Source organism: Thamnophis sirtalis, unplaced genomic scaffold (assembly GCF_051295495.1).
Source record: "Thamnophis sirtalis isolate CommonGarterSnake01/CBP01778 unplaced genomic scaffold, rThaSir2_p1.2 scaffold_4, whole genome shotgun sequence".
Classification (NCBI taxonomy): Eukaryota; Metazoa; Chordata; class Lepidosauria; order Squamata; family Natricidae; genus Thamnophis; species Thamnophis sirtalis.
Genome location: NW_028261384.1, coordinates 138,019,485 through 138,039,545, shown reverse-complemented (window position 1 = coordinate 138,039,545; position 20,061 = coordinate 138,019,485). Strand labels below are relative to the sequence as shown.

At 44.9% G+C, this 20,061-nt stretch overlaps 1 protein-coding gene across 3 annotated transcripts in view; it reads left to right on the top strand.

Moving 5' to 3' along the window:
• The first annotated feature begins 1,343 nt into the window (after window positions 1-1,343).
• The window catches only part of RBM23 (RNA binding motif protein 23), a 34,897-nt gene continuing 16,179 nt past the window's right edge, over window positions 1,344-20,061 (top strand). Inside the window, exons 1-7 of one of the 3 annotated variants that reach the window (XM_087714217.1) lie at window positions 1,344-1,521; window positions 1,874-1,970; window positions 9,970-10,098; window positions 10,223-10,303; window positions 12,685-12,732; window positions 13,691-13,764; window positions 15,502-15,684. In XM_087714217.1, the coding sequence (XP_087570343.1) occupies window positions 10,063-10,098; window positions 10,223-10,303; window positions 12,685-12,732; window positions 13,691-13,764; window positions 15,502-15,684 (422 nt within the window). In that variant the 5' untranslated portion in view covers window positions 1,344-1,521; window positions 1,874-1,970; window positions 9,970-10,062. Of the gene's footprint in view, window positions 1,522-1,873; window positions 1,971-9,969; window positions 10,099-10,222; window positions 10,304-12,684; window positions 12,733-13,690; window positions 13,765-13,786; window positions 13,915-15,501; window positions 15,685-20,061 lie in introns of those variants that run through there. The other 2 variants (XM_087714216.1, XM_087714215.1) reach the window with 2 other exon arrangements.

The window sequence follows — 20,061 nt, the reverse complement described above, 5'->3', positions numbered from 1 at the left end:
TTTAGGGTTAGGTTTGGGGGGGTTACGGTAAGGTTTTCGCTTTATTTTTACATTTTTCGATCACAGCGCGATGTTTTCGTCGCGCTGTGATGACGTCAAATGCGCGCTTTCGTCGAGCGTGATTTTGTCCTCCGCAATTTTGTGGTGGAACCCTTGGAGGAGAAGCGAAATGTCTTCAAAGACAAAAAGAAAAGTCAAGTTGCCTCCTGAAAAAGCACCCTTGGGATAACCTGGAATGACTAAGAATCTCTAAGAGACTTTTAACAAACTTCCCTAATTCCAATCTTGAGTCCTTTCAGGAATTGCCTCAGAGCTTGACTACTACAGTGGGCTGCATGTGGGGGCTTCCCTTGAAGAGTATTCCAGAAGGGTGCAAAATGGAGGCAGCCAAGGATGTTAACCGGCCTGGAATTAAGCGAAGGATGTCCTTGAACTGTATTCTGGGCACAAACAAAGGGGTGCTTTTACTTTCATCACCCCTAAAAGTCTGAAGGCCGGCTACGTGAGGGGTCCCGGCTTTCCAATTTGAACCAGGATTATTAGCTGAGGTGGCGGCCACCTCCCTTTCGCCAAATAACGGGCTGCCTCAGGAATTGGGCTCAGCTCCCAGGCTTAATAAGTCGTAGCCCACGAAAACCGTCCAGTGGCGGGACAAAGGCCGCCTATTTTGCCTCTTTGCTGGGAAACTGGGCGAGGCGAGCAACTCCTCAGGGCTCAGCACTAGGCCGCTGTTGCCGTGGTAACTGCGTGGCTCCTCCCCTTTTCTCCCTTTGGTCCAGGAGCTTCGCGGCCTCTGACCTGCCCTGAAAGCGGCATCCCCTACGGCCTCGGCGACTAAAGCACCAATCAAGGCTTTGTTTGTAACGTGAAGGGCTTTATCCAATCAGGGCAAGCCTCGGAGGGGAGAATGCTTTTGCTTCATTCTCGTCCCCCGCTATAGACCAATGGTGTTTGCTGTACTGAATACACTTTGGCGTTTATCCGCTCATCCAGCCAATAAGCCGCCCCGACGGTTTATTATTTTTTCCCAATTGGCTACTACGAAACCCCGCCCCTGGCTTCACAACCATTGGTTGTCTTGCGTGCGAGGGAAGTAAAGGGGAGGGGAAAAAAATCGACCTCAATACGCCTTTCTGAGCCCCTTAGCGAATCAGAGGGACCGTCACCACAGAAGGCCTCCCCCGACGAAGACCACCCAATCGTCGCGCGGTTTTTTCCCCATCGGGACCCACCCCCTTTTTTTTTGACACGCTCCATTTTGCATCCCTCACCCCTTTCAGCCAATCCGCGGCGGCGGCGCTCCCGCGCAGGCGTGCTGCGCCGCCCGCCGCCCCCCCTTCGCGAGCCGAAGGAGAAGGGAGGGGTACGCTCCTGGAGGGAAGCAGCGTCCGACGCCATCTTAGAATCGCCGCTCCTCCTGCTCGTCGCGGCCGCGTCTGAGGAAGGGAGGCGAAGCGCTTCGGACCTGGGAAAAAACAACACCCCGCCGGGGGTCTAGCGGCCAAAGGGGAGGGGGAGGCGGTGAGTGACTGAGAGGACGAGAAAGAAAACCAAAACAACCAGGCCTGAGGCGACCAAAGCGCCGAACGGGTAGCGGCGGTGACGTCACACGGGAGGGGGGGGTTAGAATCCCCAGGGGGGCTCCGAAAGGAGAGAGAGGCGCAGCGGGCGAAAGGGGCGTGGCTTCGGCCCGAGGGGCGTGGCCTGGCCGTCTGGGGTCCCTTTCCGGCCTTGCCTTTCTTCCCGGAAGTGGTGGGGGAGGGAGGGGCGCAGCTGGAGGTGGAGGTGGTGGCAGGTAGGTGAGGAGTTATGGACGGGCAACATGGCGCGGAGGGCTCCCTGACCCATGCGGCGCTGCTTTTCCTACCCACAGGTGTGCTTGGTGGTTCGTTGCCTCGAGTTGGGGGCCAGGCAGGCCTCGAAGGGAGAGAGAGGAAGCCAGGACAAACGGCGGGAGTGAGGAAGGCCAGGTAGGTAACAGTAACAGAGTTGGGAGGGACTTTGGAGGTCATCTAGTCCAGCCCCCTGCTCACGCAGGAGAACTAGACTAGGGATTCGAACTGCCGACCTTTCTGATGGACAAACGCAGCGTCTTAGCCACTGAGCCACCTAGTCAGGCTTGGAGGGAAGGGGGCATCGGCCAAGACAGCGTTTCTCAACCTTTTTGCCCCCCACCCCCCTAAAGACTTCCAACCTGAATTCCCTCCAACCTGTGTAGCTGCCTGGGGGATTCTGGGAGTTGGAAGTCTCCATCTTTGGGTGGGGGCAAAGGTTGAGAAACAATGGGATAAGGAAGAAGCCGCCGCACTTTCGAGGCTGGGAGGGTTGGGAGAAAATGGGGTAGAAATCCACTGGAGAGAGACGTTAAAATGGGAGGAAAATTCAGAGTGACAGCATTGGAAGGGGCCTTGGGGGTCTTCTAATCCAACCCCCTACTGAAACAGGAGACCCTAGACCAGTGTTTCTCAACCGTGGCATCTTTAGGATGGTGGACGAATATACTGGAGACAGACAGACAGACAATTCTTTATTGGCCAAATATGCTAAGATACACAAGGAATTTGTTTTTGGCGCATAAGCTCTCAGTATACATAAGGAGAATAAAAATACATTCATCAAGAATAAAAAGGCACAACGCTTAGTGAAAGTCAAGGTTACTGATAAGCTATCAAATCGTACTAGAAACAATAAAAACAATAGAAATTGAAAGATACAAGGAAGAGAAGAATAATAGTAACACATTTTTAGTAAATTATTGACAGTGTTGTGGGAATTAGTTGTTAAGCAGAGTGATGGCATTGGGGAAAAACGTGTGAACTAATATGCTGGATACGTGTATTTGTATAATATACACACACGTGTGTGTGTCTGTGTGTATGTATGTGTGTATATATATATGTATGTATGTATATATATGTATATAATGACAGAGGGAGAGAGTGCTCTATACATATACATGTATATATGTATAGAAAGAAAGAGTGCTATGCTGGCAGGGAAATTCTGGGAGTTGAAGTCCACCAAGCCTAAAGTACTGTCCAAGACCAGTGGTTCTCAATGGACACTTTTAAATACCTTTTGTGGCCCAGACCCCCAAAGATGATTTAAATCATAACATTTGTTCCAGCTTTTGCACTCCCCTTGATGAGATCATGATCATGAGGACCCGGACTGTGGAGGCAAGTTGCTGACTCAATTTGCTAAAAAATTTGTAAACCACTTAGGGCTGAAAGCCCTAAGAAGCGGTATATAAGCCTAATAAATAAATAAATAATAAATCCGCGAACCACAAGTTAAGAACCACTGCCCTAGACCATTTCAGACAAATGGTTGTTCAGCATGCCCTTGCCTTATCAAACTGTTGTTCCTTGGGCTGGTTTTTGCTTGGGGGTTGAGGTTTGCTCAAAGTGGGCACGTTTTGCTTAATGAAGCTTATTTCCAGATGAATTATTTCCTGATAAAACTTCCTCAAGGGAGGGGAGAAAAACATTTGTACGTCAAGGTGGGGTGGGGGGAACCATAGTCCAGTTGCCTTTTGAAAAAAGCACCTTTGAAACAACTATGATTTGGATGACTGAGAATCTCCATGGTCATGTATTTCCAGAGAAATTGAGATCTTAACAGGGTAAAATGGCCCTGATTCTGCTGTGCTTATGCCCAAGAAGCAGGGTTCAGCTGTCATCTTTGCAGAGCAAGTGAAGTTATATTGATGTCATTCTTGTTTTTCAATTGGATAATGAAGTGAAGTGGACTCTTCAGTAAGCTTAACATGGAATAAGAGTCTAAAAGCAGGGGTCAGCAACCCATGGCTCTGGAGCCGCATGTGGCACTTTCATCCCTCTGCTGCGGCTCCCTGTCGCTGGTCAGCTCTACAATTGATAGGGCTTTCGGTTAGGACAGGTAGAGGAAAAAGGATGCCGCACTAGAAGGAAACTCTTTGGCGGGGGAACCGGGCTTCTCGTCCGCTCCAGAATTGAACAGGGCGGGGGGCTTCTGGTTAGGACCCCCCCCCCCCGAAGTGTTGGGAATATTTCTAATCTGATTGGATCTCAAGGCTCTTTATGTGTTTATTCTTTTCCCAGACCCTAAAATTTGGCAGTTGGGAATTTTGGCAAAGTATAGAATAGCTGTGAGTGTTTGCAGCATGAAAATAGGACAAGACACTTCTTTGCATTTCAAGTTTTAAGCCAATACATATGAATGTAAAAAGGCTTCTTGTCTCTAGGGAGCTTTACTATGTGCAAAGAACTACAGTTGGCTGATTTCAACAATCTGTGTCACATTTTTGTCAATTTTGCACAATTTACATGATTTAAACCAATGGTGAAACCTCCATATTTATAAGCCTGTAAGTTAACAACTTTTGCGTTCCCCGTGGCTGCCCATTGGAAAATCTTTTAAACCCATTTGTTGTGTTTGCTTTCTCAGTAGAATGTAAAGCATGTACTTTCAGAGGTCTGGGGGGAAAATAGGGCATTTTGAAGTAAAAAATGAGTATCTTTTGCTATATTTTCCAATTGTTGTTGTTAGATGCAAAGTCCCGTCCGACCCATCGTGGCCCCATGGATAACATTCCTCCAGGCCTTCCTGTCCTCTACCATCCTCCGGAGTCTATTTAAGCTCACGCCGACTGCTTCTGGGACTCCATCCAGCCACCTCGTTCTCTGTCAACCCCTTTTTCTTTTGCCCTCCATCTTTCCCAGCATTAGGGTCTTCTCCAGGGAGTCCTTCCCCCTCATTAGGTGGCCAAAGTATTTGAGTTTCACCTTCAGGATCTGGCCTTCTGAAGAGCAGCCAGGGTTGATCTCCTCTAGCACTAACCGGTTTGATCGCCTTGCAGTCCAAGGGAGTTGCATACTTTCCAATATGTGTTGTTTATTGCTAGATATTGTCAGGGTTTTGTTGTTGTTGTTTGTTTTGCCTTGGTTAAATTTGTTAGGAGATGAAACGATGAATTTCCCACTGACATTCCAGTAAATTTCCCTTAAGTAGCAACAGAGACCTTTCTTGGGTAACACAGAGTGAAGAGAAAAAAACATCAGAGTAAATATACAGTTGCTGATAACCTCTAGGGCAGAGTTCCATGACAGTTATCTTGTTATATTCTTACCTTAGAAAGAAGGATGAGCAGTCTTGAGACTTAGTGGCAGGAAGAATGTAAAGGGTTCACCCTTGGAAATGCAAATAAGCTTTTTAGAAACTCCCACACGCTCATACAGCAACTTGCAAACGATAGCAATCTCTTTTATTCAAGATCACATTTGTAGCCTTCCTGTGGGAGGTGGCTTGGCTTGGGAAGCCTTAAGGCGCTGTTTTCCCAGTTGGGAAAGAGCAAAAAAAAGTTCCAAGGAAAGAAAGGTGGCTTGCCAGGAGAGAAAACTAAACATGCATTGGCAGCTGACAATTTCACGGTGCCTCTGTGGAAAAGGTTATGTGAAAGATGCAGAAACGAACAGATTGATTCCTTCTGCTTAACAACCTTTTGGAACAGTGGTTCTCAACCCTATGGGCCACCATGTCATCGCAGGGGGTCCACGGAGGCTTTTGAAGAAATGTTACAGTTTAAATCTTAAGTCTTGGGGGTCTGTGGCCACAAAAAGGGGGTCCATGATGAAGGAAAATTTGAGAACCGCGTTTTTGGAGGCTTCCTGGACTTGTTTTAGGAAGGTATTTGAAACACCTTATTCTGTTCTTCTAATCTCAGCATCCATTAGTGTTCTGATCCGCAGGTCCTTGTGGTCATGATACAAATTAGATTTCTCTGTCACAATTTTATTAATTTATGATCTAACACAGGGGTCCCCAACCTGTGGACTGTGTCCCACTACCGGTCTTGTGGCCTTATTCATAATCGGGCCTCATGGTGTGCGCCAGGCATGCACATACAGCCCCACATGCGCATCATGGAGGCTTGCGGCCAGTAGTGGGATTCAAAAAATCTTACTACCGTTTCTGTGGGCGTGGCATGGCATGGCAAGGATACTGTAAAATCCCCATTCTCTCCCCACACCAGGAGAAGGTTACTGCAAAATCTCCATTTCCTCCTGATCAGCTGGGACTCGGGAAGCAGAGAATAGATGGGGGCGAGGCCAGCCAGAGGCGGTATTTACTGGTTCTCCGAACTACTCAAAATTTCCACTACCGGTTCTCCAGAACTGGTCAGAACCTGCTGATAACCACCTCTGTTTGCGGCCCCACTAGTGTGAGCGTCGCAGGCGCTCGCGGCCCCACTCGTGCAAGCAATGGGTGCTCACGCACATGCATGCCTGCCCCTCCCATGAAACCACCCCCTTACCACCCACACTCCGGGCCACCAATCCACAAAGATTGGGGAACTTTGATATTACATACACACACAAAAAAAATACAGCAAGCAAAAGATAGGAGAAAAAGGGAAGGGAAAGGTGTGATAAAGAAGGGGAAACAAGAAAGAAAAGGTACAAATTAGATTTCTCATGCTGAGCCGCTGGAAAAGCTAGGTGTTTCTGAGATGGTCAGCGGGTGGGTAAGTTTAGGCCAGAATTTTTGTGAAATCTTCCAGGAAGTGTAGACGGTAATTTTGCTCCTAAGTTGCTGGAATCAGTAGGTTTATGTGTCAGGCCTGCAGCCATCTTTTCTTGTGGATTTTAGGCCTGCCACACTTTCTGTTATCCTTCTATGCCTTTTCTATTAGTGGGAAAATGGGAGGGGGGATTGTACGGAGTTACTTAATGTGTAGCCAAAACAAAATTCTGTCTAGAAAGCCAAGGTCATCCTTTGTCTTTGCGCCTCTGCACTTCACGGGAAGTGGATGGGGGGAATTATGTCAGTTACGATTCTACAGGTTATGCATACAGTATTTACAGCTAGGATTGGGCCGGAGAATTCTTAAAAATGGGTTGTTTGTTTTTTTGCCCCCAGATGGCAAAGTCCTTTAGGGCAGTGTTGCATTCCTAGTTTTTCCTCAATCATGGCAGCTTTTAAGGATAGGTGGACTTCAGCTCCCAGAATTGCTGGGATTTAAACGCTGGGGGATTCTCAGAATTGAAACCCACACATCCTAAAAGTTGCCAAGATTGAGAAATGCTGCATTCCCAGATGATCACGCTTGGCAGTCTCTCCTTGAATTCCAAAGTTTTGTAAAAGTAACTGCAGGTTTGAATAAAGTTATGGAAGTCTGGAGTGATATTATAGGATATTGGGTTTTTTTTCCACTCATAAAGCAGTCTCCTTCCTTCCTTCTTTCCTTTCTTTCTTTCTCTCTTTTTCTCTCCCAATCTCTTCCTCCCTTCTCTTTCTTTCTTTCTTTCTTTCTCTTTTTCTCTCCTTTCTCTTTCTCTCCCTACCTTTCTTCTACCACATTCTCCCTCCCTCCCTCCCTCCCTCCCTTTATTTAAAAAAATGGAAGATTCCCATAACTTTCATGTAACTTTAGCAGGTAGGAATTCAACAGGAGTTGTTTCCTTATTCACATTTATGTGAGGGGAAAAGCCAGCCTGGTGGGCGGAACTTTTGAAGTTCCTTATGCAGATATCTGGGTTGCCAGAGAGGAAATGTTTCTAATATAATAGGAAAGTTACGTTCTCGACATACAAACACAATTGAGCCAAAAAAAAAAATTCCATTGCTAAGCAAAACACTTGTTAAGTGAATTTTGCTCTATTTTTACCACCTTTCTTGCCGCCGCTGTTAAGTGAATCACTGCCGCTATTCAGTTGGTAACTCAGTTGTTAAGTGAATGTGGCTTCCCACCGATGACTTTGCTTGTCCGAAGGTCGCAAAAGGGGATCAAATGACCCATGACAGTGACCATGGGAGGGGGAAACTTACCAGAACTTTGAATCTAGGTCATAAGTAGCTCTGACAAAATAGGTCATAACTTTGAACTGTCACTAAACAACCGGCGTAAGTTGTGGATGATCTGTATTAGCATTTTCTGCATTTCAAAGATGTTATGGACAAGGAATCAATTTCCCCTCCTTCCCCCCTCCCTCTCTCTTTGTTTCTCTTCCTTTCTTGTTCTCTTTTTTTCTTTCTCTTCCTTTCTCTTTCCCTTCCTCTCTCTCTTAAACATGTTTATAAAATGCCTCTTCTCTTTTTTAAGTAAACATTTCATACTTAAAAATAAAGGTTTGATGGTAATATTGTGGCCCACAATTTGCACCAGTATTGTAAAACTCAACTTGCAAACCTTTAAAAAAATGCAAAAGTGTTGGTTCATTGGCTTCAATCCTCATTTTTAGAAGTAAAAAAAAGGATCAAAACATCCAGTCACCTTGGCTCAGCTAAGATAATAACACCCCACAGGTTATCTCTCAATATTCTCATTATTTTTTTTTGTTACTGAGAATAAGGGGGACCTTGTCTCCAATAAATATCGTCTGATAGCACAGGTTTTTTTTTGCTTCTATTCTTCCCCTCACCCTTCCATCCAAACATTTTCTTCTTTCTTCTCCATCTCCTTCAGAAGCAAGTCACACTTGCAAATGCTTATAAATTATAGTTCTATCTTAACCCAGCGGAGAAACAAAAAATACACTCCGTCTTCACTGTCTGAGGGATTTTGAAATAGTGATGGGTGGGGAACAGATACCCCTGTGAGCAAAGTTTTCTCTGAAATAGTAGAGAGAAAACAAGCAAATGCCAATTTTAAATTACAGATTACCGTATTTTACAGAGTATAAGACGCTACAGAGTATAAGACGCACCTTAGTTTTTGGAGAAGAAAATTGGGTGGGGGGGAAACTGCCTACTGTCAGCATTCCCAAGTATCATGTAGAATTAAATCAGAGTCCAAGGCAAAACGATCCTTAAAGTTCCAATTTAATAAAGCAGACATCTTAGCACATCTGTGTTAATCCAATTCTGGAAATGACATTAGAATTCCACCCAGTTAAAAGTTCATGATCTTGTCCCCCACACCCACAATCCATCACATGGTCCAATCTTCTTCTTCCACGCTGGCATCTCCAACCAGCTGCTTCTGGTCAGGTGTAAAAGTGCAGAGACAAAAGATGACCTTGGCTTCTAGAAAAGAATGATAACAATACATTCCACAATTTACTCCTGTCTATTCCCCCCTCCCATCAACTATACTCATGAAACAGCATAATGAAATAAGAGAAAATGTGGCAGGCCAAAATTCTAAAAGGAATATAATTGCAGACACCTACCTCATCTGGCTAGCGTTCTTAGCCTGGTCAGCTTCGGCACATTATTTCACTGGTTGTGGACCGAGCGCACGTGATTCAGTCTCGTTGGAGCTGAAAAGCAGCTTCTAAAGCCCAGCTGATCATCACAGGGAGCACCAGTTATTGAAGCAGGGAAGTGGCAAGACAAGGCAGCAGTCGTTCCGGGTTGCCAGTTTGGGCTCCGGGCCTCGCGTTTTCAGCCTCCAAATGCTCCGTTTGAGACCCGTTCAAGGGGATCGCCAGAGCACGTTCCTGCCAGAATGATGGTCAGGGGGCAAAAATGGGTCGTGCGGGGGCCGAAAATGTGATGGGTATCGTCAGCGATGGGCTCTGGCGATCCCAGCAGCCTTGAATAGATCTCAAGCAGAGCATTCGGAGGCTGAAATTGTGAGGCGCGGAGCCCAAAAACGCAAGCCATTGGGTGTGGCAATCTCTGCAGCCAGGAAGAGGACGCACGGAGACCAAAGGTTGGGTGTGGGCGGGGCTAGATTTGGAGTATAAGACACAACCAAATTTTCAACCTCTTTTAGCGGGAGAAATAGTGTGTCTTATACTCCAAAACATACAGTATTTGTTTCCTTTGTGTAAAAAAAACTAAGGGATAATTAATTTGAAGGGTTTGGGGTTTTGTTCTTTGCTAAATACACATCCCAGCCGGTTGCAAACAGGTAATTTCTAGAGCAGAATTCCATTCCAGAGTGTAGAACATCTTGTCTCCAGGCAACATATATGGCCCAGCTCCTGTTCCATATTCCACTCCTCAAATCCATTCAGGGCCTCCCTCTCCTCTCTTTTCCAGGCTCTGACCAACTCATTTGCCTGCTAGACCGGCTTCTCCACCAGCTGCTCCTGCGCCTCGGGGTGGTGGGGAGCCCACCCATTTGGGCCAGCCATGGATCCGGCGTTCCCCAATCCATCCCGGGATCCTGTGAGTACCCAGCCTTCGTTTTTTCCCCTTTTGTTTTGGAGAAGGTGACACAGCGGCCATTTCCACCAGGAGAAGCTCTTCTCTCTTTTTTTAAATTCTTCTCTCTTTCTCTCCTTGTTCGTAGACCCAAGAAGATGGCATGGCCTCCGACGACTTCGACATCGTGATAGAAGCTATGCTGGAGGCCCCGTACAAGAAAGAGGAGGTGAGGATATTAAAAATCAGAACCTGTGGGGGAAAGTATTACTGTGTTATATTTTGCCAGGAGTCCAGAGATAACAATAAAACAGTTGTCCACTTCGCTGCTCGGCAGAGACGGACGAACTGAGGGGAGGGGGAATGAAGGAGAGAAGGTTTGGGGAGGGGGGAACGAAAGTAAGCACCATATCTCCTTGAGATGCTGCCTCAAGGTCACCCAAGCAATAGCAATAGCAATAGCAGTAGACTTATATACCGCTTCATAGGCCTTTCAGGCCTCTCTAAGCGGTTTACAGAGAGTCAGCATATTGCCCCCAACAATCTGGGTCCTCATTTTACCCACCTCGGAAGGATGGAAGGCTGAGTCAACCCTGAGCCGGTGAGATTTGAACCGCTGACCTGCTGATCTAGCAGTAGCCCCCCAAGGGGGGGCCCGCATACCAAACTGTACTTGGACGGACCTTTATGAAAACATCTTTACTGAACCTTATTACCCTGGGGTGGGCAATGAGAGATAAAGTAACTTAAGAGATTTTGGCACGTGATTCTCAGTTCTGGCTTTGCAATACTGCAATATCCTTGACCGCTAAATCAACTACACTTTTCTCAACAAAGGGTGCCAAGGATCTTTATTTATAGAGAGAGGTTTAAAGTTATGGCAGATTTGACACAAATGTAATTCAAGGTGCAAGTTTTCGAAATATTGTTCGGTTCTTTGATCCGGATCTGGCACCCCCTCCGTTTCTCCTCACAATATCAGCATCTTCCTTTTTTTTTTTTTTAGCAGAAAAGGGTATAAGATAAAATAAGATGGTTGCTCTTTTTCTGCTGATTTGAGCCTCAAGTAGGTTTTTGTTAATTAAAAGAGGCCAAGCTTGTGCCTCCCAGACACCCCATCTCACCTCCAAGCAGGGCAAAACTTTCTTGGAAGCTGGCAGAGGATGAAGAGGAAGACTATGATGGCTGGCTGGGGGGACAGTCAGCTCCCAGTCTTGCTGGTCTCCATTTACTTGGAAGTCAGTCTTGGAAAAAAACCCGTTAACAGGTAGTCCTCAACTTACGACCACAATTCAGCCCAAAATTTCTGTTTCTAAGCGGAGATGGTTGTTAAGCGTGTTTTGCCCCATTTTTGGACCTTTCTTGCCACCGTTGTTAATTGAACCCCTGCCTCCATTAAGTGAGTCACACGGTTGGGAAGTGAATTTGTCCCGTTGACTTTTCTGGTTAGAAGGTCGCAAAAGATTATCACATGACCCGAGGACACTGCAACTGTCCTACATACAATACAATAGCAGAGTTGGAAGGGACCTTGGAGGTCTTCTAGTCCAACCCCCTGCCTAGGCAGGAAACCCTATAACGTTTCAGACAAATGGCTATCCAACATCATCTTAAAGACTTCCAGCGTTGGGGCATTCACAACTTCTGGAGGCAACTTCTGTTCCACTGGTTAATTGTTCTAACTGTCAGGAAGTTTCTCCTGAGTTCTAAGTTGCTTCTCTCCTTGATTAGTTTCCACCCATTGCTTCTTGTTCTACTCTCAGGCGCCTTGGAGAATAGCTTGACTCCCTCTTCTTTGTGGCAGCCCCTGAGATATTGGAAGACTGCTGTCATGTCTCCCCTAGTCCTTCTTTTCATTCAACTAGACATCCCCAGTGCCTGCAACCGTTCTTCCCATGTTTACATATGAAACAGTTGCCAAGCATCTGAATTTGATGACGTGACTAAGGGTGCTGTAACAATCATGTGAAAAACAGTCGTAAGTCATTTTTATGGTGCCATTGCAACTTTGAATGGCCACTAAACAAGTGGTTGTAAGTTGAGGACAACTTGAATGGCAAATACAGGTTTCTCCCTTTCATTGTTTGCCCCTTGTGCCAGCCCCATTCTGCAGTCCCTGTAACCGTACAGTCCCCAAGTTGTGTGTTTTAAGGACGATATTCACTCCAAGGTCAAAAGACTTTTTAATCTGCATTAATCCAGCTCTAAACTCCTGTATTAATATTTATCGGAGACAAGGTCTCTCCGTTGTCCCCCTTATTCTCAGTAACAAAACAAAAAAAATGAGAATATTGAGAGATAACCTGTGGGGTGTTATAATCTTAGCTGGGCCAAAGTGACAGCATGTTTTGATCCTCTCTTTTTGCTTCTAAACATGAGGAATGAAATGTCTAAGGAACGCATGAAAAATGGAGGAGGTTGGAGATCAGGATTCTGCCCTCCGCATTGTGGATGACAATTTAAGCCTGCTTCTAGAATTCTCTCTTTGTGTCACTTTGTGCCTGCCTAGCTAGCAGAATCACGCTGCCAGTTGATGGGAATCCCATGTTTCTGTGCCCGCTTTCTCACAGTGCCTTTTTCCTGCTGAATTCGCCCTTCTATTTCTTCCAGGCCCAGCCAGGACCCTCAAAGCCACCAACTGATCCCCCCACAGCCCAGGTAATGCCCCAAAACCAAAGGGTAGGAAATAGGGAGGGAGCTGGAGGAATACAGTCTAACTTCCTCTCCCCCTTTCTTTTTTTTATTAAAAGTTTTTATTTATTTTAGTTACATTAAAAAAAAATGGTGTACAGAGTGTTGTCCAAATTCCCCCTTTAACATTCCCACCGAAAGACATAATTCACTTTGCATTTTATTTCCAATTTTAGCCGTATTACTTTTCTTCTCCTTTTTTCCAATTTCTAGTTTTTAACCTGTACAAACAATATAATTCTTCTTTCTCTTTAAAAACAAACAATTTATCATTTCTTTTCCATCTATTTCCCATTAACAATATGAACCTTCAAGTTTCAAATTTCAACTTTTGTATAATCAGCATGACATAATTATTTAACAGCTTTAAGGTTCTTAACAGAATTGCTGCATGTTCTAATTAAAACATATTTTTAACCTTGTTAACAATATTTCTACTGGATAATATCATTCTACTATTCTTTTATTTCTAAATTTTCTTTTCTCTTTTATGTGTCATATATTTTCTTCGGTATTTTGCTCTCACTTTTCAATAGATTTTTTGAGTATCTCCCCCCCCCCCCCAGTTTCTCTTTCCCATCTCCATTTATTTCTCTCTTTATTTTTGGCTAATTTCTTTTTCGGATGTCGTTTCCTTTTTTTCCTCTCTGCTCTCTTTGTGCTTTTACCCCATTGTGTTTTATTTTCCATTTCTACCTTGTTAATTCCTTGTTCATTTACACTGCTTGTCTCTCCCCCTCCTGCCTCCACTTTCAACAATTTTTCTGGTTCCTTTTCTACCTTCTTTGTCACCTTTTAATGTTGCTCGTGCACTTTTTAACATTTCCAACAACTCCTCTAACATCCCACCCTCCATGATCAAATTTTAATACATTTTTAATATTTTAATACTTTACCACAATTTCCTCTCCCCCTTTCTTGTTAGCCGTCGCCAGAGGAACAAGGAAAAGAAACAAAGAAGGACAGCGCCCCCAGCAGCAGCAATGGGGAAAGCAGCAGGTGAGCCACAAGGGCTGTGTGGTTTCTCCCCCCACACCCCCTTTGTTTCTCCCCCACCCTCCATCAACGTGGCTCTCATTTCTGGCTTGCTTCCTCCCTCAAAGCAAAAAGGAAGAGGAGTCGTAGCAGGAGCCGTGACCACAGACACAGGTAGGGATAGCCCTGAAGAGAGCACAGAAGAAGTGGGCTGGGGCTGGCATAGAAGCAGAGGAAGGAAGCTAACACAGGACCTAGCTTGTGACAGTCTGCAGAAGAGTGGATGGGAGGGGGGAAAGCGATAGTAACGCCTGTATCTCCCCGAGAAGCTGCCTCAAGATCATTCGGCTGGGAGACAAAGGCAGCTACATACCAGCCTATCCTTGAACTGACTTTTCTGAAAACATATCCCTTGAATCTGATTGGTCATGGGAAGGGGGTCAGCGATGGGAGGCAGTTTGTTGTTGCTCAAAGGGGTCAAAATCAGGAGGCTGTGAGTGTCGATCCTAGGTAGAGGCAGATATTTCTTTCTCCGGGCACAATGAGAATATATCGGCTGAACAAAACTCTGCATTGGCGACCAGGAACGGCATCCGGCCATTAAACGCTCTGCTAGCTCCATTCAGTTGCCCAGATTCCATCCCGTAAGGGATGATGGGGTCATTAAAGGATGATGATGATGTAACTCAGACAGACCTGTTGGTTTTATCCGAAATTCCGTTTTCAGAGGTGCTGGAAGCTTCTCCCAATTCAAAAGATTTACTTTGGCAAACGCCAGAATTGTCCTCGGACAAGGTTGGACTGTTGATGAGATGGAAAGAATGCCGCTGTTTCTATAGGCTGTACAGGTAGTCCTTGACTTATAAGCAACCCCTCCAAAAGGGGGACTTACAACTGGAATTAAAAGTTCTTGATGGACGGGAACAGGGGTGGGATTCAGCTGGTTTGGACAAGGTGAACCGGTCATTCCGATGATCAGCTGGGAGCGAACTGGTTCGCTCCGACGATTAGGCGGGCACGCCTGCCCACCCCTGTGCTTTACTTACCTATATACTCTCAGCTGATTCACGCGGCGGAGCGAATTGCTGTGTTACTCCCCAGAAGTAATTTGGAAGGTATGTTTTGTTAAAACTACACACGGGCGCAAAGCTGTCACTGAACCAATTGTTAAACTGGTAGGATCCCGCCACTGGACGGGGAACCTCTGCGGGCATGTGACTGAACTTGGGTTAACATGGCCATGTCAGGGTTCCAAATAGCATCCAAAATTAAATCCGAGTCCAAGGCAAAGTATTGCTCAAAGTTCCCATTTATTAAGAGAGCCATGTTGGCACATCTGGGAAAACCCAAGTCTGAAAGCTTCCTGGTTGAAAGTACCCACAAGTCCAACACATGGTCCAATCTTCCACTGCCATGCTGGCAGTTCCACCCATTTAGTTCCGGTCAGGTGCAGAGACAAAGGATGACCTTGGTTTTCTAGAAAGAATTTTGTTTTGGCTACATAGCATCTAACTCAGTACAATCCCCCCTCCCATTTTCCCACAATAGAAAAGGCATAGTAGAATAATAAAAAGTGGCAGGCCAAAGATCCAAAAGGAATATGGCTGCAGGCCTAACAGGCCACATTTATTTGCTTTACAAGGTTTCCGGTTTGTAGTTTGGGGCTAGACGGAGACTTTGCTAAACAATTGCAGGAAATATACCAAAAGCAACATTTCACCCGCCCCTGATGCCAAATCTGATAATGCTTATTCTTCCTAGCCGTAGTCGGGACCGAGACCGTCATCGTAGACGAAGCCGGAGCCGGGATCGCCGCAGCCGTCATCGGAGCAGAAGCCGCCATCGGAGCCGCAGTCGAGATCGTAATAGGCGAGCCAGCCGATCTCGGAGCCGAGAGCGCCGGCGGGAAGAAAGAGTCCGTTACCGCACCCCACCACCCCCAGGGTGAGCAGCCCAACAGCACGTGGGCCAGATCGTAGTATGGTCTTCCTTAGATTAGATGGAAACTAATCAGGGAGAGAAGCAATCTAGAACTAAGGAGAAATTTCCTGACAGCGAAAACAATTGCTGGAATAGCTTGCCTTCAAATATTGTGGGTGCTCCATTGTTGGAGTTTTCAAGAAGAGACTAGACAGCCATTTGTCCAGAATGGGATAGGGTCTCCAGTTTGAACTGGAGATTGGACTAGAACACAGGTGTCCAACTTAAGGCCTGCGGGCCGGATCCGTGCTTAAATCTGGCCGCAGGGCCACCCTGGGAACAGCAAAGGACTGACCCACGATGTCTCTTCCAGCAAAAATGGAGCTCTGGAGCGTTGCATGCACTCCTCCTCCTCCGAGCTCCGTTTTGCTGGCAGAGGACTAGCAAAACAAACTTAAAAACAAAAGAAGAAATGTTTCCCCGTTTGCATTTGAGCATGCAAAAAGCTGCAGGAAAGATTTAGATTTTTAGATTTAGATTTTTTAGATTTAAAGTTTATTTATATGCTGCCCTTTTCCCTGGGGGGACTCAGGGCGGCTTACAACTTAAAAAGGGGGGGGGGAGACAAACTTTTAACATATAAGACAAATGCATAATTAAAACAACATTCATACTATTCGGGTGGGTTGTAGTCTTAACCCCAGGCCTGACGGGATAGCCAGGTTCTGAGGGCTGTGCGGAAGGTCTGGAGGGTGGTGAGAAAGGAGAAGGGGAAAGAGGAAAGACAAAGAAAAAGATGGGAAGAGAGCAAGGAAGGAAAAAGAAGGAAAGAGGGGAAGGTAGAAGAATGGAATGAAGAGGGAAGGAAAAAGAAAGGAGGATGGAAGGAGATGATAATGAGAGTGAGGAAGGGTCTGAGGGAAGTCCTGCCTTTATAGCAATAGCAATAGCAGTAGACTTATATACCGCTTCATAGGCCTTTCAGGCCTCTCTAAGCGGTTTACAGAGAGTCAGCATATTGCCCCCAACAATCTGGGTCCTCATTTTACCCACCTCGGAAGGATGGAAGGCTGAGTCAACCCTGAGCCGGTGAGATTTGAACCGCTGACCTGCTGATCTAGCAGTAGCCTGCAGTGCTGCTTTTAACCACTGCGCCACCTTGGCTCTTAGTACATGGCCTGCCTTAGTACATGGCCACTACATGTGCCCCCGACACAAATGAAATCAAGCTTGTCATGCCTAGCCCCCCCCCCCACCCCCCCAAGGTCAAACAACCCTGATGCAACCCTCAGTGAAATCGAGTTTAACACCCCTGGACTAGAAGATCTCTAAGGTGCTTTCAAAACTATTATTCTATATTCTACGAATGGTAATCTGAAACCCTAACCCAGGAAAGGCAATTGAAAGGGGCACGAGTTCCTGGGAGTTTTCTCGTTCTGCAATTCCTGGCCTCCCAACTTGGAAAACATTTTTCAGTGTGAATGTGTGAAACCTCGTTCACTTAGGGAGAGTTTGCGGAACCATCGAACGCTCAAGTTTCTTCTCGGATCCGTGCTGCTACAGGTGTAGTTGGGAAGTTTCCGAAAGGAAATGGTCAAAACCGATGTAGCTCGAGACAGAGTGGTGTGGTGGCCTGGAGGTGGAGCGCTCGCCTCACATTCAGGAGGCTGTGACTTCGATCCTAGGTAGAGGCAGATATTTCTCTCGGCACACTGAGAATATGTCTCTTGATGAACAAAACTCCACATTGGCAGAAGAGAGCTGACGTCGCGACGGCACAATGTGCCATCTTGGTGTTCCGAGATCGCAGTCGAATTCCTGCCGTTGGACAGTCCATTTGGACCTAAACCGTCCCACAGAGACGGTGATTGAGAAGGACACCTCTTGCTGATCTCAGGGACATCGCAAAGTCCCTGAAAGATCCAGGAATAGCCTTTTTTCCGGCGACAGAAATGCAGCTAATTAAGCTGCTGAAGTTGGGACAGCTCTGGAACGGGAAGAAAGCGGAAAGAGAAAGTGTGTCGAATTGGTGAGGAAATTTTATTATTAGAGGAAGAAACTACCCAAGAAAAAAAAATTAAGTTAAGATTGAAGACAAAAGACTGTAGGCGACGAGATTGATCTGCATTGAACTTAGTTAATTAATGCAGTTATTATCCAGTTATCCAGTTTCTAATTTATTTTTTTTCCCTGGAGGGAACTTTTGCAGGGGCTCCTTATTTTTTAAACTGAATGGATTAATTCTTTCTTCTTTTTTCACTTTTACTTATATCTATGGATTAAAATTCTTTTTTTAATAATGCTTGATTTGATTGATTGGATTGTTTTTGATCTCCGTTTAAGGGGTTTTTTTTTCTTTCTTAAGCTTGGAATATAAAGAAGAAAATAAGGGTTATAAAGAGGATTGTAAAAACAGGAGGAAAAGCAGTTACGCTCCCACTTAGAGGCCGGATACATTGTTTTTCTTCTTTCTCTTTGATCACTTGAGATTCAAGGTCCTTTCAGCTTGTTTACTGACAGTGATAATAGGAAGAGCACAAGTTGTTTATACAGGTGCCTTTTGGGAGTTCTATCACTAGCTATTGGAGGGAAGACAACATTTTCACTTGAAAGATAATAAATGAGTGAACCTAAATGAACCTGTTTGAAGTTTATTAAAATAGCCTTGAACCCTATAGTGGCAGTATCTGCAAAATTGAAAGAATGGCCCAGCAGGAAAAAGAAACTGTAACATTGCAAATGATGATGTTTGAAATTCAAAATCTATTAGTTGTGACAGAGAGAATTGAAAAGAGATTGGAGAATATGGAATACAAAACAGAAAAATCTGATGGAGAAACTGAGGATGTTTACTAAATGAAGAAAGTGGAGGAGAGTGTTCAAAAAGATGGAAGAAAAAAATGAGCAAAGAGATAAGAAAACTGTGAATACTGACAACAAAGTGAGCGTGGTGGTTGGTAATGACAAGAGTGGAATAGGGAAAGGGGAGATGGATGGATTGGAACTCTACCCCAGACTTCAAAGCACAGAAGAAAGAGAGAGAAAATTGACGGAGATAAGGAGAGAAATCTTGATAGAAGCACTAGTGATAACCTAAGATAAGCTGAGCAGATATTGGGTTTCTAGCTTTTGTGAGATACGAAAGGAATAGCATGTTGCTAAGGGAGGTTTATAAAAAGATTTATTAAAGTAACTAGAACATTAATGCTGCAAATGGCAAGAGATATAAAACTGTATTATCGCTGGAGGGATACAGGTTGATGCAATGAAAATGTATAATCAAAATTAAGCTAAATTTAGTTTACTGTATGTATAAAATGAAGCGACAATAGCTATAGTTAAATAATGATTAATAATGATAACAATACATACAGATATATTAGTTTGATAATATGAAATTTTATATAAACAATATATGGAGATTATGAGAGGAGGTTTAAAAGCTTTATCTAGAATATGTTATAAAGATGTATTGTGATTGGATGATTTAATGGAATTTTATCATATAATCTTATTCTAGATTTTGAATATTATATATAAAAGGACGTAAAAACAGTTATAGTCAAATTAAGGTTGAGATATAATAATTGTGATATACATGAATATAGGTGAATTTAAAATATGTGATTTGATATGAAAAGCCGGTGGCGACTATGGAAGAGATCCATAGAAATACTGTAACCAACTGACACACTTTATACAATTTGTAATGGAAGATGGTTTTTTATTTTATTTTTATGTTTGTCCTTATTCAAAAACAAATCAAAATTGTTTTAAAAAAGCCCACATTGGCAACAGGAAGGGCATCCAGCCATTAAATGCTCTGCTAGCTCCATTCCAGTTGCCCAGGCTCCTTCCCGTAAGGGATTACGGGGTCGTTAAATGATGATGCTGTAGCTTGAGACAGACAGGCTTGTTGGTTTTATCCAAAATTTCATTTTCGGAGGTGTCGGAAGCTGCTTCCAGTTCAAAAGATTTACTTTGGGAAACAGCAGAATTGTCCTCGGACAAAGTTGGACTGTTGATGGGATGGAAAAAATGCTATTTCTATAGGCTGTACAGGTAGTCCTTGACTTACAACCAACCCCCCCCCCCAAAGGGGATTTATGACCGGAATTACTCTTGTTGGACGGGAACCTCTGTGGTTATGTGACCGAACTTGGGTTAACATCAGTAACGATATTCTATTTTCTTCACTAACGGTTCGGTAGCGGGGACACATCTGGGCATCGGCAGAACCTTCTGCTCATGCGCAGAAGGTCCTTAATGACATCTGGGTGGGTGGGTGGAGCCTTGTGCCGCTGACACTACCAGTTCACCCAAACCGGCACCATGCCACCTCTGGTTAACATGGCCACATTCACGGTCATTTCCAGCAACCTCCGATCAGGTAACCATGTT